Below are 18,398 nucleotides of genomic sequence, written 5' to 3' on the forward strand. Positions count from 1 at the left end.
GAAAGGCTAAGTTTTATATTTGACATTAGACTCAGTGCTTGGTGTCAGCTTCATTTGTTAGATATATTCCACTGAGATACACCAATCTCACCAGAACACTGTTTTAGCTAGGGATTCATGCTTTGGAATTACCTAATAGGTGAGATTGCCTCGTAGATAAATTTTTTTTAATTATGATTATTTAGTAAATAAATCCCACTGAGTAGACTGTCTCACCCTGACATTTCCCCTCTCTCTTGAGAATTAACCCAGTGTTAAATGTAGGAATGTCGAAATGCGACGTAAGAGGAAAGGCTCGGGCTAATCTGTCCCCACAGCTACTCCTCGGTGAAGCACAAACAGCGGTTTTATATACAATTTCAGAGGGTTTGTGGATCCCTGCATGCCCAGGCTGGCTTAAGAGTTTCTGCCTGGGACTTAACTTCAGCAGAGACTAGGTTAGAATTTTTAAGTTTGAGCTTCTAGGAAATTGAAAGAAACCTTAATCCTTCAAAATCATAGAAGAAAACAAGTAAATGCAGTTAACAGATTTCTGACTCTAGGTAGACCATCCAGCCAAAGCTGACTGGCTCTGATAAGAATTCTCAGTTGACTTCCTTAAGCCTCCTGAAGGTAGCTTTCTCTGGACATCTTACCTTTTTCTCCCTCACTCTTCTTTTTAGCTGAATGATACTCACTAGCCCATAGTTAGGATTTCTTTTCTCCTGTGTTGATGTTCAGGGTCTTAATCCCATCGTTCTAAGCCAGTATCTGGGCTTCATTTCTCCCTCAGTTGCCCTGTGGCTGCAGAAGGAAGAAGTCTTCTTAGTCTGCATTAGATTGGTTCCTCGGAACAGCAAGAAGCATATTGCTTGTATTTCCTGTTTTGAAGATCCCATTTAGTATTTTTTGTGCTAAATTGCAGGTTTTATTCTTTGAGGGAGACATTTGACTCTCATCTTATTTGAAGAGATTACTGAGCTATAGTCAGTCAAGCCTTTTTTGACCCCTGTTCAGTTAGTGAACCAATTAAAAAAGTAAAGGATTTTGGTTTTTTTTTTTTTTTTTTTTGGAGGGGTTATTAGTTAAAGGACTTTTTTTGACCTTAGCTAGTTAGATAGATTTACTGAATTTATTTTAGAGTTGAAAGAGAATTTGGAGATAATCTAATCCAGCTTCTGCTTTTTACAGATCAGGAAACAAATCCTGTCTGATAGAGATGATAAAGTTCTGGGGTGCTTGTTCTAAAGGTTCTCAGTGTTTTATATTTTAGAAGAGAGTTTTTTTATTTTTCAAAGCTCTCTTATTCATTTCATTTCCCTTTGACAACAAACTTGTGATAGGTTGAACAAGTATTTGCTCTTTCATATTAGATGAAGAAATAGAGGCACACAGAAGTGAATTAACACCCCTTTGCTATAATATAGGAAAGCTGGATTGAGAGCCAAGTTCTGAATTTTGCAGATTTGCACATTGAGTTTAATTCTTTACAAAAGCAAATAATTACTTTGAATGAATAGTTCTTTCAATAGATAGTTAAAAGGAACTTCTATTTGATTTTGAATTTTTGTATTATCTTAGATTAAGACTTCATTGTTAAGAATAACATGTTATATGATCTGTAACCCTCTTTTTAAAACTTTTTTCCATCTATGTAGAGTTCTGCAATTTCTCAATAGAGATTAATTTTTGTGGCGCACTTATGTCTTACACATCTAAAATTTTTTACCCCAGGACAAAAATCTCTTTAATACTTTCTTATTGATGTTTACTTTGAAGGAAGAATCACTAACATTAATAGTTTTACATTTTCCATTTCATTAATGTTTTGTTTGTTATATACTAAATTGTCAGATTTTATGTTTTCATTTCATCAGTCACATCAGGTCTAAACTCAAGGTATAGAGTTCTCAATTCGTTAATCTTTGTCAAAGCTTGAACAGCCATTAGATCTACTTATTTATTTTCGGATATAGTTACTTTGGTTAATTTTATCACCAAGATACTAATTTCAGTCATAAACAGTCATTTTATATAGTTGGTGGTTTATCTTTTTCCTTCAATATTAAAAATTCAAGTTTCTGTACTTCAGTTTCATGGCATCTGTTTGGGTGGTGGCCGTGATTTGAACATCAGTGTACTATGATAAAGAACCCCAAAGAGACAGGAGATTATGGTTCTAGACCTGATCTGTTCCTACCACTTGTGAGATGTTGGCAAATCATTTTACTTCCAAGGACCTCATTTCTTCATCTCCAGCGTTAGGAAATTGACTCTGTGTGAATTCTTCGCAAAATTCTGAGTTTGTACCTTTAACACGAGTTAATGTTTAATATTGTTAAATATATTATTATTTAATATTAATATTTAATATTGTATCTCACACGTTTGAGATGCCCTGTGTTGGCAGAAAGGACTAACACAGAAGAATGAGAGTTCAAGTTATTGAAAAAGTAGATTAGAGTTTCAGTTTGGGATGATGAAAAGGTTCTGGAGATGGATAGACATGATGGTTGCACATCAGTATGAATGTACTAAATGCCACTGAACTGTACACCTGAAAATGGTTAAAATGGTAAATTTCATGTGTATATTTTACCACAGTTTTTAAAAACTACTATAAAAAAAGGTAGATAGAGGGTCACAGAATTAGTATGATTACAGCTCATTCAGATATACCTCTGAATTGTATAGAAACTTGCGTTTGAACTTTTACATTTTGTGGAAATGTAAGCTTATTTAAGTGTGTTTATTTTTTTGTGTGTCGGAAATATCTATGTTCTGAATGATTTGAATGCAGCTTGTTTAACTTTTCCTGTACTTTTTCTTTTTCAGTAATTGGGGTGAGTATAAAGAGGAATTAGGAACCTGAATGTACTCCTTATTTAAAGATATGCAGTATCCTTTTTGCAAATGATATCCTTTTAAAAGTATCACTCAAATTTCTAAACTTTATCTTAATCACTGTCACAATATTATAGTCTTGATTTGGAATTTTAGTTGAATTTCAAAGAATTTAACTATCAGTCTTGACCATACAGGAATTTAAGATGAATAAAGAAAACTCCAAAATATTTTAAGGAGGAAATTATACTTCTTTGTTTAAAAAGAGCAGAGAGAGGTTTATGTGGAGCTTGTTTATAATACATCAGTGTTTTCTAATCTTTTGTATTTTTCTCCTAGAATATATAACCTATATTCAGATAAATTCGGTTTATCAAAGGCATCTCATTTTTATATTATAAAATTAAATGTTTTAACATCTGGCTTTCCCTAGCGTCTACCAGAATTAGAGTAAGATTGATTGAAAAGGAGGGAACCCTCCTTCCGCACTAATTCAGAAGCCTTCTGCTAGTACAGATGCTTATCTGTAGCTGTTACACCACGGACTCAGATTCAGTGTAGCTCTCCTCTTAATTTGTAGACAAATGTAAAGTCATCTCTTTTCTTGTGTGGTAATGCTTAGTTCATAGGGTGCTCTCATTTGAATTTTTGTTTTGCCTCTTTACCTAGGAAGTCAGTGAGATTAAACTTTATCAAATATAAGTAGTTGAGAAGAGCTACTGATTTTACATTGTTCTGTGAACCTGAGTTATTACTTTAGGGTAACTAGCAAACATTAAAAGGATTCCTTTAGTAGCTCATGTTCTTTGTTTGTATTTGTGAATAATGAAGTCTAGAAAGAATCATTTTAAATTGCTTTATTTACAGTTACAGTAATTTTTTTGTTTCTTTGAGAAAATTTGAATCTCAAAACAAATTTTCTTCAATGTTTAATACATCATATCAAGGTATTGTATTTACTTTTTTTCATTAATGAGCAGATTTTAGAAAGTTCTATGACTTTGGTGGGGGGGGTATTGTTAAGGTTTTTCACTTAATTTGGTGAAGTCAATATGCTGCTGCTTCCGAAAATTAAATCAGGGTTAGTCTCAGTCTGTCTTTCTCTGGTCTTTCTTGGGATTTCTGCTACTTAACTGTTTCTTGGTCCCTAGCTCTAAGTCATTGCACAAATGGGATGCATTTTGACTATGGAACATCTAGCTTGATGTCTCTCATAAAAAATGATATTTTTTACACATTTTTCATATTTCTATAATTTATCTTCAAAGGGACTGTAATGTGTATTACCTATTAAAAACATTTTTTTCCCAGCTTTTATGGGGAAAAGCATATAGACAGAAAGAAAGTTAATATCTACCTTTACAGTATGGGTAGCCTTTTAAAGGTTTTTTTTCTTAGCAAATTGTCTCATGGTTATTACTGCCTGCCTTCATGGGATCTGTCTTAACATTGTTGGAAAGAATAGCAAACGTCCACAACAGCAAACATTCTGTGGATGTAGCATTCAGGATAGAGTCACTGTTGACCGTTATCACACAGATTGATGTTTTGTATGTTTAGGGATTACTATGAAAACAGATTGCTTGTGTTAATTTAATGTTGCATTATTACAGCGCATGTTTAAAGATAAGTATAGTAGATCATAAATCCACAAAGCTTCATGTATTGTTTATCCTTGTGATTTTATTTTTACTCTAGGGTTGTATTCTTCATTGCCTGTTGAAGTTCCTCTGAATCACAAACGGTTTGTTTGTGATCTAACCCAAGCCGATCGTCTTGCCCTCTATGATTTTGTAATCGAGGAGACAAAGAAAAAACGGTCAGATTCTCAAATTATTGAAAATGACAGCGATCTCTTTGTAGACTTGGCTGCCAAAGTCAATCAAGGTTTGAGACGAATATCATAGTTTTCTATTTCTTAATTGTCATTCCATCCTTTGAGTGTTACTAAGATGACTTGTCAGGCCACTTTGAGTTGGAATAGGATGGTTTTGTATCATCTGTCATTCACATATATATTAAGATGTTTACTTAGTACTTGAAATTTTGCTCTCTGATTGTTACATTAAGCATACCTTACTTCTGTAAGAATGTTCCTTGAGCTGGGCTGTTACTTTAATCTCTGTACCTAAGCACTGTTATGTTCAATTAATGGTTAGAGAAAAGGAGTGATATAAACCTCAGTCCACTTATATAACAGAGTTTTCAGAGTATTTTTGAGTGCTGTATTATCACAGTACATTAAAGCATGTTGAGATGTCGGATGATTATGGTGTGCCTTCCCACTAATTCAGAAGAATTTATAGCTTCTGAGGATGTAATAATTTTATTTTGTTCTTTTATTAGATAATAGTCGAAAAAGTCCAAAATCTTACCTTGAAATCCTGGCAGAAGTGAGAGATTATAAAAGAAGACGCCAGTCCTATAGAGCTAAGAATGTTCACATAACCAAGAAGTCATATACTGAGGTATGTGTGGCATAATTTTATGGAGCTTTGTCGAACACAGAGATTTCCCTTAGATACTTATCCTCTGCCCCGTGGATCTCCACAGTTCCTTAGAGGTTTTCTGAGTGGACGTGGCTCCACGGTGGCCACACCTGCTTTGTATTTGCTCCATCACTCTCAGACCCACCCTTTACCAGACAAAGGCTTTTCAGGGTACAAAGCCCTTCTATAAAGAGGTTGTGCAGGGCTTCCCTGGTGGCACAGTGGTTGAGAGTCCGCCTGCCGATTCAGGGGACAAGGGTTTGTGTCCCAGTCCGGGAGGATCCCACATGCCACAGAGCGGCTGGGCCCGTGAACCATGGGCGCTGAGCCTGCGCGTCCGGAGCCTGTGCTCCGCAACGAGAGAGGCCACAACAGTAGGAGGCCCGTGTACCAAAAAAAGAAAGGAAAGAAAAGAAAAGGTTGTGCGGTCTAACAAAAACACTGCTCTTGAGAAAGTGGTATTACATCACGATGAGGACATAGATTTTGGCTTTAGACAGACCTGCGCTTGAGTTTTGATTCTGCAATTTATCATTGGCTCTTTGACTTGGGCAAATTATTTGAGCTTTTCAAGATTCAGAGTTTTTCATTTTATAGTAATACAGACTGCAGGGTTATTGTGAGAAGTAATTGAAATAATGCTTATGGACAAAGAAATTGTTCAGTGAATATCTTTTTTGGCAGAAATTTTAGTGTGCGTTTATGTACTTTACTAAACATTTGGGCTTAAGAAATGTCTTGGTATAAATTATTTGTAATTTATATTATAAAATAATTTTATGTATATTATAAAATTTAAGTACATTAACCTCTTGATGTATATATCTAGACTTATTTTCAGATGTCATTTAGTGGGTAGAGTTGATGAATTTTTGGTACACGAATCACCTTGCCTAAACACTGTAAATAATTTCCTCATTGAATCTCTAATTGTTCCCATGTTATTTCTTCCTTCCTTTTATGATTCCAGAGACCTTCCATAATCTGGCCTCATTTTACCAAGCGTTTTCTTCTGTTTTAGTCAAGCATGTCTGTTAAAGTGTGTCTGACCACACGTATTTATTCTTACCTCAGTATCCTAATACACGTAGTCTCATCTGTGGTGCCTTTTGTTTTGCTGTTTAGAAACTTGATGCCCACTCACTGTTTCCATGAGGTGTTGATGGCTCTGAGCCATCTGCTGGCTTACTGCACTCATGCTCTGTACCGACAGCTTAGCACTTGGTTTTATGCTGTGCTTTTTACAATTAAAGTACATGTTTTAGACTTACCTTACTCGGGCATCGCCCTAGTGAGTCTTACAGTCCCTCAAATCCTTGGTGGTTCAACACTTGTTTCTTCTCTGGTCTCATAACCTTGAACTCAAGTATCAGTGTCGTTGCTAAGTGCTCTTTACAATTTTATGGTTAACTTTTTTTTTTAAATAAATTTATTTATTTAATTTTTGGCTGCGTTGGGTCTTCGTAGCTACGCACGGGCTTTCTCTGGTTGCGGCGAGCAGGGGCTACTCTTCGTTGCGGTGCACAGGGCTTCTCACTGCGGTGGCTTCTCTTGTTGCGGAGCATGGGCTCTGGGTGCATGGGCTTCAGTAATTGTGGCACGTGGGCTCAATAGTTGTGGCTCGCGAGCTCTAGAGCACAGGCTCAGTAGTTGTGGTGCACGGGCTTAGTTGCTCCGCGGCATGTGGGACTTTCCCGGACCAGGGCTGGAACCCGTTTCCCCTGCATTGGCAGGCGGATTCTTAACCACCGCGCCACCAGGGAAGTCCCTGAGTAGCTCTGTTATCTGAAATTCGGTACTTAACTCTCTGTAGGTGATTCGGGATGTGATCAACGTGCACATGGAGGAACTCTGCAGCCAGTGGCAGGAGGAGCAGGAGAATGCAGAGGATGATGCGGAGAAGTACGTCAGTGCGTCAGCTGGTGAAAATAGTTCTGTTTTTATTCTGTCACCCGTAATCGTTCAACTGAACTTTAGCACCTCCAAGACCATTAGTAGCATGCTGTGATTCATCAGAACGCTTACTGTTCTTGATTTTACCACAGTTGTGAAACATGCCATTAAGAGCTACGTTTCTTTGCCCGCCCTCTTATCTGGAGTGCAGGGTTATACGTATTTAGTCTCTGTCTGGCACTGGTCTGATACAGAATATGGAGCTTTAGGCTGGTCTGTACTGGAGACCATAGTTAAAACTGTTTAATGTTCTTTCTGTTTCAGGAATGAAGAAAGGCGGTCGGCTTCAGTAGACTCACGGCAGTCTGGGGGAAGCTATCTGGATGCGGAGTGTTCACGACATAGAAGGGATCGGAGTAGGAGCCCGCATAAACGCAAAAGAAACAAAGAGAAGGACAAACACTGGGACTCAAGAAGAAGGAAAGAGAGGTAAGCCCGGCACTGCGTCATTCGCTGTGGAATTGTTGATGCTTGAGAAGCAAAAGGCCCTTCTGTCATAGGCCATGCTGAGGACATGGCTTGTAAGTAAATTAAGGTGAGGAGAGTAAACAATTGATGATTCTTAACATTCATCCTGTTTCAGTTCAAATATCCACAGCTCTACCTGCCTGATTGGTACGGTTTCCCTTTTTAAATTACTTGTTTCCTCACCAGGAGATGGGAAAGTAATGTCTAGGTAGAAAGTTAACCATGTTAAAAAGGTGTTTGCCTAGATCTTTCTTCAGTCCTTTCTGTGTCCCTCCCTCCCTTTCTTGTTTCTCTTTCTCATCCTTTCTTTCTCTTGCTAATTCATCAGATAAAGGATGTTATGAAGTCAGAGAGAAGGTCTAAGCTTTAATGGCAGTCAGTTTTGCCCTTGTTGGTATTCCTGATAAAATTCTGAAAGCTGCGGAGATATAAAGTAATACTGAAATAGTGAATTCAGATCGTCCGAGGTCTGTTCCTGTATCCAGCTGCTTACTGGGCATCTACGTGGATCTCAAATTTGTCAGGTCTACGCCTGAACTTGACTTTTTCTTGGTCTGCTCCTCTTCCGCCAGTACTCCTGTCCTGGTTAATGGACGGCCATCATCTGTTCACCTAAGCCAGCAGTCGAGGACTCATGCTAGAAGCTCCCTTTTACTCCTTACCATCTGGTCCTAGTCATCAGTTTTGTGTGAAGATGCCTCACACTCGCCTCCTCTCTCTGTCCTTAAGGCTGTCGTCTGGGAAACGATGGCTGTGCTCCTCATTGTTCTCTCTGTAGGCTTGTCCCACATGGATCCATCCCCGCCCTGCTGCCAGAGTGGGCTTGCACCTCTTAAAACTCCTCAGTGGTAGAGTTCACGTTCTTCGGAACAGCTCTCGAGACCTCCTGGAGCAGGGCGCCTGCCTACCTACCTTGTATTTGCCCCTGCCCCATGAACTACACAACTTCTGGTCTGGCCAGCCCGGATTCCTCACAACTCCCCACCCGCACTGGGCCTCGTCCATGCCTTTCCACCTCGTGTTCTGCTGCCTGGTGGTTGTTGTTGTTGTTGACTATTTATTTATGTATTTGTTTGGTAGCACTGAGTCTTAGTTTCGGCATGTGGGCTCCTTAGTTGCAGCTCGCTGCCATGCGAACTCTTAGTGGCGGCATGCACATGGGATCTAGTTCCCTGACCAGGGACCGAACCCGGGCCCCCCTGCATTGGGAGTGCGGAGTCTTACCCACTGCGCCACTGGGGAGTCCTTTAAGCCTTCGGTAAACTCATCCTTTAAGACCCAGCTTAGTCATGTCCATGAAGCCTTTTTCACTCATTCAGACAGAGCTGATCTTTCTCATTTTGTTACCACTCTACCCAGCACCTACTTTTTATTGAACGTAAGTTATTTCTCTCCCTACTAGACTGAGCTCATTGAAAGCAGGTCCATGTCTTATTTAGTATTATTTGCACAGTGCTTGTCTAGCAATAGGCTTTTTTTTTTTTTTTTTTTTTTTTGCGTTACGCAGGCCTCTCACTGTTGTGGTCTCTCCCGTTGCGGAGCACAGGTTCTGGACGCGCAGGCTCAGTGGCCATGGCTCACGGGCCCAGCCGCTCCGCGGCATGTGGGATCCTCCCAGACCAGGGCACGAACCCGTGTCCCCTGCCTTGGCAGGCGGACTCTCAACCACTGCGCCACCAGGGAAGCCCTAGCAGTAGGCTTTTAAGTGACACCTCTCCAGGGCCAGTGGCGATCAGGATATTAGTAAGACTTACTGGTTTAATAATTATGCTCATCTTATTATCATTCAGTTCATAGAGTTAAAGCTAGCTATGATTTTAGTCCTCTTATAAAAATGAAATATTTGCTTAGTAAACCCTTTTGATTCATTTAATGCATGATAATCTGTGATAATTATGCACACGTTAACTTTTTTTTTTAATATATTTATTTTATTTATTTATTTTTGGCTGCATTGCGTCTTTGTTGCTGCGAGCAGGCTTTCTCTAGTTGCGGCGAGCGGGGGCTACTCTTCATTGCAGCGCGCAGGCTTCTCACTGCGGTGGCTTGTTGCAGAACACGGGTTCCAGGCGCACGGGCTTTAGTAGTTGTGCGGGCTCAGAAGTTGTGGCTCGCGGGCTCTAGAGCACAGGTTCAGTAGTTGTGGCACACAGGTGTAGCTGCTCCGCGGCATGTGGGATCTTCCCGGACCAGGGCTCGAACCCATGTGCCCTGCATTGGCAGGCGGATTCTTGACCACTGTGCCACCAGGGAAGCCCCTGCACACGTTAACTCTTGATTAGCTATCAGAAATTGTGCTGTCTTACTTCTTCTGGTTGTCAGTGCTTCTTCCACTTAAGTAATTTTTGACATGTCCAGTCAGTCCCTATTGACTTACAGATGTTAGATAACCTCAAAATCTAAACATGAGTAATCTTCCTTTAGAGAGGATAAACTGAGTATTAGCAGGAAACACTTCTCACTAGGATAGTCTTTGAGGGCCACCCTTGAGAGGGAATGAATTGTGGGAGCTGAGATGGGGGCCAGGGTGAGTAGATCAGACATCTGAACTCCTATGACTCCAGCATCCTGTTTGCAATGAATTCTCAGGTCGTCGACTGGGTACATATAGTCAGAGTTAATTTTAAAGTGTAACTCCAAAGCGCAGGTAAAGAATCCGTTTTCCTTATCCCCATCTCAATTTTGCCCTGTAGTTTTAATGATGCATTTTTTATATCTACTCCGAAAAAAAGTCACTGATCAGTTTTAAGGGCATGTTTTAACTTGTTCTGGTTTATATCTGATGTCAGTATATTACTGTGAATTATTATTTTAAAGCTTTGATATTAAAGTGCCTGTCATTTATAATTTTTTTTTCACCCCTTTCATTTCAGGGATGGGGAAAGACATCATAGTCATAAAAGAAGAAAGCAAAAAATATAAACGAAGTATTTGTGCGTGTATTAATTATGCTTATGCCATGGTAACCAGTATGCTGATGTTTTTATCATAATTGCTTTGAGTAGGAGAATGTGCTTATATGAACTGTTCAGTGCTCAGATCATTATTTTTCAACCAATACTTACATCCCAAACCATGAGTACATTGATTATGCCCTAGAAATTTGTTTTCCTTATATTTTAATGGATGATTGCCTCCTATTACTGATTTTGTTTCATTCTTTTTTTGATAATTTATGTATCAGAAAATTCTTTAATTAAAGTGAATATTTAAACTACATAACTAATACATAAATGCATTCTTACTGTAAAAAATTAAACCTTGGGCTTCCCTGGTGGCGCAGTGGTTGAGAGTCCGCCTGCCAGTGGAGGGGACACGGGTTCGTGCCCTGGTCCGGGAAGATCCCACATGCCGCAGAGCGGCTGGGCCCGTGAGCCACGGCCGCTGAGCCTGCGCGTCCGGAGCCTGTACTCCGCAACGGGAGAGGCCACAGCAGTGAGAGGCCCGCGTACCGCAAAAAAAAAAAGAAAGAAAAAGAAAAACCTTACAGATAAGGCTAAAGAATGCTTGGAGCACCACCTGTGATCCCTGTGGCCACCCCAGGGGGTAACCACGGGTGAACTGTAAAAGGGAAAAACAACCCAAATATTCATCAAAAGGGGAAAGGCCTGGCTAAATAAAATGTGGTGTAGTCATGATAGATTACTATATTGGACTTAAAGAAATAAGCTGTATTATCATGACTAGATCTCAGAGACATGCTAAATGAAAATAAACAAGTTTCAGAAACATATGTACAAGTTATATCTATGTACAAAACAATACTGTACATCTTCTCTGGCTGTATATATATGTAAATATACTTCTAAAGGTTCAGAAGAACTCATCCCAAACTCCCATCAGTGATTATTTGAGGGAGGAGGTATAAATGGGAGAGAGAAAGGATGGAAACCAGGATTGGGAGGGTGGTCAAAGGGAACTTTAGCTTTATTCATTATGCATTAATTTTTAAAAAATAAGGTAGTATATATGTTTCACTTGTTAATTAAAAATATACTGTCGTTTTGTTTTTTGTAAATAAAGTTGATTGAGGTACTGTTTACATACAGTAAAATACATTCATTTTAAGTGTACATTTCATTGAGTTTTGACAAACTGATACCCCCCCACACCATGTATCCTTCATCTCAGTCAAGACAGAGAACATTTCCTTCTCCCTCAGAAGTTCCCTTATACCCCTTTTCCCAATCAGTTTCTCTACCACCAGCCCTAAACAACCACAGATCTTCTTTTTGTTCCTGTTGATTAGATACATCTTTTCTAGAATTCATGTAAGTGGAATGCTACAACACAGTACTTGCCTCTTCACAGACTGATCCATGCTGTGTGTGTCAGTAGTCTGTTCCTTCTCGTTGCTAGTAGTATAGTATAGTCTATTGTATGCCAGATTGTTCAGTTGAAACTTTGGCATTAAATGTTAAACATCTCATGTCTGAAGAGCAGTATCTGCGAAACCCAGGTGAAGGATTCCAAGGTGGGTTCCAAATAGAAAGGAAACCTTGATTACGTGAGTAAGTAACTGACAACGCCAGAAAGGTTGACTGGTTTTAGATCAGATTGGCTGCTAGGTTCAGGTGTGGAAGAAGCTCTCCAATTTATAAGGTGAGAATCAGCGGGTCGCTTGCCAGTATGAAGCCCTATTAGTGCCGTTGTACTTAATTTCTAAGTATATAAAATTCAGATTGAAAAGTCTTAAAAACAAGGACTTCGGAGTTACCATAATGTTGAGCCGTGTGACATTGCTGCCTTTGTAGGTCAAATCCATTGGAATGATCAGCCGTTTCATATAGTATAACTCAATTTATAATATTGTTTTTCATTATGATTTCAATGACTTTACTAACTAGAAGATGGACTTGGGCTTTTAGTAGGAGAGGGAGAAGGGGAAAGGAATAGGGTGGTGGGATCGGGAAAAATAGGATAGTGTTTCTTTAATGCCTTGCTAGATTCACTTATTTGCAAAAATTTGCCAAATTTTTGTTAAGGTGTCTCCGTTCATGAGGTATATCGGTCTGTAGTTTACTTGTAATGTCTGTCTGGGTTTTGGTATCAAGATAATGATGGCTGGGAAAGTTTCCTTCCTCTTTTTTTATCTGGAATTGTGAATAATTGATACTATTCCTTTTTAAAAGGTATTTGGTAGAATTTACCAGTGAAGCCATCTGGGACTGGAGTGTTCTTTGTGGGAAGGTTTTTATCTATGAATTTAATATACTGAATCTATTTCAAGGTATCTGTTTCTTCTTGAGTCAACTTAGATAGAAAAAGAGATTGAATTAAGCCCACATTAAGCAGAAGGAAGAAAACAATAAAGAACATAAATCAGGGAAATAGGAAACTGGAAAGCAATAGAGTGAAAGAAACCAAAAACTAGTTTTTCAGAAAGGTGAATAAACTTGATAAGCCTCTGGGCAGATGACTCTGGCCAGGAGGAAAAAAATAATTAGTATCAAGAATGAATGTGGAGGTGTTGCTAAAGATTCTACAGACTTTAAAATGATAGAAAGGGAATATCACGCCAGTAAATTCAACAATTTAGATGAAATGGGTAAATTCCTTGAAATGCACAAATTACCTAAGTTTACTCAAGAAGAAACATACCTAGGTCAATGTAATTTACCATATTGATGTGCTAAAGAAAAACCCTATGACCCTCCATAGATGCAGAGAAAACATGATAAAGTTCAAGACCTATTTAGGGCTTAAAAAACACAAAACACTCTCGGCAAACTAGAAATGGAAGGGAACTGCCTCACCTTGCAAAGGGACATCTACAAAACATTGTAGATGTTTTAAAGTGAAGGATTGAATAATTTTTCCTATGACTGGGTGCAAGGCAAAGATGTCTGCTCTTGCCACTTCTATTCAACATTGTACTGAGGTCCTAACTGGTACAATAATGCAATAGAAAGAAAATGTGTACAGATTGGAAAGGATGAAGTAATAATTGTCTAAATTCACAGATGACATAATCACCTATGTAGACATTTACCCAAAAAAAAACCCTACTGGAACTCATAAATTTAGCAAGGTCAATTCATAAAAATCTATTATAACTTTTATATGCTAGTAATGAAAATTGGAAATAGCATCAATAAGCATAAAATACATAGGATGAAATTTAATAAAGTGTGTGAGACCTGCATGCTGAAAACCACAAATCTTCGTGAGAGAAATTAAAGACATAAATGAAGAGGTGCTGCAACTGAGGGTAGTCATCAGTTAGACCCATTAAACTGTAGCTTGCTTAATAAATAATGAACTGTAACTGCCTTCACTGATCAAGCTGGCTTTAACTTTAAGAAAAACTCCCTGCCTTCCAAGCATCAAGTAGCCTGGGCAGTAAGATGTCTGCCCGAGTTGGTTTTCAGGAACTTGGCGTCAGCTGCGTCCAATTCAAGTTTGAGCTGGTTAAGATGGGTTGGGACCTTTGAGACCCTCCAGCTGGACTTGGGTGAATGTCCAATCGGTGACCTTCTGACGTCAAAGAGCTGAAAACTCCACCCTTGGAGCGTGTAGATGCTGCAGTTTTCTGAGTGAGTCCCATGGAGAAGCCTGTAGCTTAGTGGCGCCTGCGCATAACCACGATGACCTCACCTTTTTCTTCTTGCCAGTCACCTTTCCCACGCTCCCCGTGCCTCAGCTTTATCCTGTAAGTATCCCAAGCCCTGGCCTTCGGGGAGGTGGATTTGAATTGTTCTCCCGGCCCCTCGTGAATAAACCTCTTCTCCACTGCAGACCTCAGCATCTCAGCGTTTGGCTGGCTGCGTGTCGGGCAAACAAACCTGGTTTGGTAACAGCACCATGCTCACAGATGAGAAGATAACATGTTTAAGGTACCCGTTCTCTCTAGATTGAACAACTTTCAATGCAATTGCGGTACATTCCCAGCAGGCTTTTTTTTTTTTCTTTCTTGAAAGCATAATGCATTTTAAAAACTGATAAAATATACATAACATAAAATACATCATTTTAAACAGTGTTAAGTGCACAGTTCAGTGACAGTAAGTACATTCACATTGTTGTGCAACCGTCACCTCTGTCCATCACTAGAACTTTTCCAGCTTCCCAAACTGAGACTCTGTCTCCATTAAACACTCCCCATCCCTCCCCATCCCTCCCCACCCCAGCCCCTGGCAACTATCATTCTCCTTTCCCTCGCTATGAATCTGACTATTCCAGGGACCTCACATAAGTGGAACCATGCAATGTTTGTCCTTTTGTGTTTGGCTTATTTGTCGACAAAAAAATCTCATGAGAGTTGTGCGTTAAGTTTTATTCGGGGCAAAATGAAGACTATAGCCTGAGAGCATCTCAGATAGCTCTGAGAAACTGCTCCAAAAAGGTAGGGGGACAGGTCAGCGTTATATGTGATTTCAGTGAAGGGGACTCTGTGCAGTCACATATGTTGGCAGATGCTGGCTGCTGGTCACGAGGAGCAGATGTCACCATGAATGACTTCAGTGCTTTTCCAAATATGAGGAAATGCAAGAAGTGGGCTCATAAAATCTTCTGAAAATATCTATCTGAAGGCCTGTTCTGCCAGTTTTTCTCGGAGCACAGAGGGCCTCATTCCTGATCTCCACCCTGAACTCCTTTCAGGGCGTGTTGAAGGTCAGTGGCTGCAGTTGCTTGTGACCGAATCCTCGTAGAGGCAGACGGCAAGTACCAATCTTTAGCTGGCACGCTTCACCTCAAAGTTCACCCAATGTTGTAGTATGCCAGCAGGATTTTTTTTTTGATAGAAATTGACTTAAAAATTTATATGGACATGCAGTGGATCTGAAAGAGAACAGTTTAGGGAGGAAAAAGAATAAAGTTGGAACACTTATACTACTTGATTTCAAGATTTATTACAAAGTTACAGTAACTAAAACCGAGTGGTACTGGCACCAGGGTAGCCATGTCGATGAATAGAACAGAAAAAAAAAATCTAGAAACAGATACACAGATATGTGATCAGTTGGTTTTCGACAAGCCACTGAGGTAATTGAACGAGGAAAGGGTAGTTCTACCAGCAAACGGTGCTGGGACAACAGGACATCCACATGGAGCACAGTGAACCTTGGCTTCTACCTTCAGCGATATACAAACAGTCTGAAGTGAACCGTAAACTTACATGTAAGAACTAAAGTATAAAATTTCTAAGAGAGAACGTAGCAGAAATTCTCTGTGACCTTTGGTTAGGCAAAGATTTCTTAAATAGGACACAGAAAGCATAAACCATAAAAGAGAAAATCCCTCGGTTGGATTTTATCAAATTAAACTTTTGCTCCTCAGAAGACACTGTTAAGAAAATTAACAGCAATTCCAGTTTCCTTCAGGGAAGGAACTTAACACTGAGACTTTCCTATTAACAAGTCATGGCAGGCTTTCCTGTCTCACTGTTTTCCATCTGGAAGGACTCTGGGTTCTTCTTTGACTCTGTAAGGCAGTTTAAAGCACGTGTGTGGGGTTTTTTTGTTTTTTTTTTTAATTTATTTTTTATTTTTATTTTTGGCTGTGTTGGGTCTTGGTTGCTGCACGTGGGCTTTCTCTCTAGTTGTGGCGAGCGGGGGCTACTCTTCGTTGCGGTGCGCGGGCTTCTCATTGCGGTGGCTTCTCGTTGCAGAGCACGGGCTCTAGGCGCACGGGCTTCAGTAGTTGTGGCGCGCGGGCTTCAGTAGTTGTGGCACACGGGCTCAGTAGCTGTGGCTCGTGGGCTCTAGAGCGCACGTTCAGTAGTTGTGGCACACGGGCTTAGTTGCTCCACGGCATGTGGGTTCTTCCCGGACCAGGGATTGAACCCGTGTTCCCTGCATTGGCAGGCAGATTCTCAACCACTGCGCCACCAGGGAAGCCCCGGCCTCTTGACTTTTTCACCAATACATTCGATTCATTTCCTCCTGACTTAAATTTCTTCTTTCCTTTAAAGGAAATCGTGTTCATCCTTTCAGTCCCACCTGGAAATCTTCCCTGGTTACTCCAGCTCTCACTTTTTATGGAAACCTTAAAACACCACCTCTATGTATGCCTCTTCTTATAAGGACACTAATCCTATCAGATCAGAGCCCCACCCTTATGACCTCATTTATCCTTAATTACCTCCTTATAGGCCTTATCTCCAAATACAGTCACACTGGGGGCTAGGGTTTCAACATATGCATTTTGGAGAGGACACAATTCAATCCATAGCACTAGCTGGTGCATAGCAGAACCTGGTCTAGAATCCAAGCTTCCTAACTCTTATTCCCAATCCCTTTTCTGAATACTCATAAATATTGCTTCTCTTGACCCTGCTGTTGAAATGACACACTTACAGATTTGAGGGAGTATTAGAGGCTTCTTTAGTTTTCCATACTGAATCTACTATACTCTAAAGCAGGGGTTGGCAAGCTACGGTCCACAGGTCAAGTCCAGCTGGCCACCTGTTTTTGCTCAGCTGCTGAGTTAAGAATGGTTTTTACATTTTTAAATGGTTGGGCAAAAAAAAAAAACAACAAAATCAAAAGAAGAATACTATTTCATGACACATGAAAATCATATCAAATCCAAGTTTCAGCACTTATAAAAAATGTTTCTTAGAGCACAGTCTTGCCCATTTGTTTACATATTGTCTGTGACCGGGTTGGAGCTACAAGGGCAGAGCTGAGTAGTTGCGGCTGAGATGCTGTGGTCTCCAAAGCCTAAAATGTGTACTGTCTGCCACTTTACGTAAAATAATTTGCCCACCCTGATCAGAAAGCCTCGGTTTTGTTCTCTTTTCTAAAAGAATGATAAATCGTGTGTGTATTTTAAGGTGAGTGACAGCATCCTGCAGCTTTTATCTTGACAAATTTTTGGATGTCCTAGTACCATGCAGCATAGTCCTATAACCTGGGGGCTCTTATGGGGCGCTTCTCACATGTCCCACTCAGGTCTGTGCTCAGAAGGGAGCCTGGGCTTGGGATCCAATGCTCTGCTTTTGCCGTCTTGGAATTCTTAACGATTTGTCTTTGAATTTGTGTCTTGGGAGTGCAGTCAGATGGGATAATGGAGCACGTGACGGGGTGAAGCGTCTCCCCCTCCCACCTCCCACCTCCCAGGGATGGTCGTTAGTCCCCACTCCTCGTCCCTGCTCGGCGGGGGAGCTTGGGCACATTTACCCCAGGGGAGGGGGTGTCCGGTGGGTGTCCGACACTCCATCTGTGACCGTCCTCATGCCTGTCGGAGCGTGACATTAAAAACAAACAAAACCCACCATGACAGGTCAGGAGAGATCATGGAAGAAAGGAAAAGCCTTTTTTGTTTTCCTGCGTTTTGAATAAGGGGCCCTGCATTTTTATTTTGTTCAGGGCCCTGTGAATTATGTAGCTGCTCTGCTCTTCTGACCCGTAGCCTGGTGGTATTGAATAACTATACGGATCTATTTGTCTGCATTAGAGAGTGTTGTTAGTACATAAAAAGGGAGATAGGTGGCACTTGTCTTTGCTCTTTTATTTTCACTCCCAGTATCAGCATTTTAAGATAATCACTCTTTTGATGTACTAACATTCTTTAATATCTATTTGGCAAGGAAACAAGGCATTCGTTCCGGAATTAAAGGCTAACATGGTCAAAAGTTATGAATTTTCCGTTTGGTGCAGAGTTTAGCCATATTACAGATACTTAGTGAATGTTTCTTTTTATGGTCTTTCCATCTAAGGA

The 18,398-nt window shown here is 40.2% G+C and overlaps 1 protein-coding gene across 3 annotated transcripts in view; it reads left to right on the forward strand.

Annotated features, from left to right (window-relative positions):
- SNRNP48 (small nuclear ribonucleoprotein U11/U12 subunit 48) overlaps positions 1 to 18,398 on the forward strand; it is a 578,580-nt gene that overhangs the window by 5,274 nt on the left and 554,908 nt on the right. The window contains exons 5-9 of one of the 3 annotated variants that reach the window (XR_009521003.1): positions 4,522 to 4,710; positions 5,170 to 5,291; positions 7,126 to 7,214; positions 7,530 to 7,694; positions 10,607 to 11,025. Coding sequence is in view for 2 of the 3 variants with exons in the window: in XM_060023681.1 (XP_059879664.1) it covers positions 4,522 to 4,710; positions 5,170 to 5,291; positions 7,126 to 7,214; positions 7,530 to 7,694; positions 10,607 to 10,655 (614 nt within the window). In the remaining variant the exon portion in view is untranslated. Of the gene's footprint in view, positions 1 to 4,521; positions 4,711 to 5,169; positions 5,292 to 7,125; positions 7,215 to 7,529; positions 7,695 to 10,606; positions 11,935 to 18,398 lie in introns of those variants that run through there. The other 2 variants (XM_060023681.1, XM_060023682.1) reach the window with 2 other exon arrangements.

This window comes from Delphinus delphis, chromosome 10, assembly GCF_949987515.2.
Source record: "Delphinus delphis chromosome 10, mDelDel1.2, whole genome shotgun sequence".
Taxonomy (NCBI): domain Eukaryota; kingdom Metazoa; phylum Chordata; class Mammalia; order Artiodactyla; family Delphinidae; genus Delphinus; species Delphinus delphis.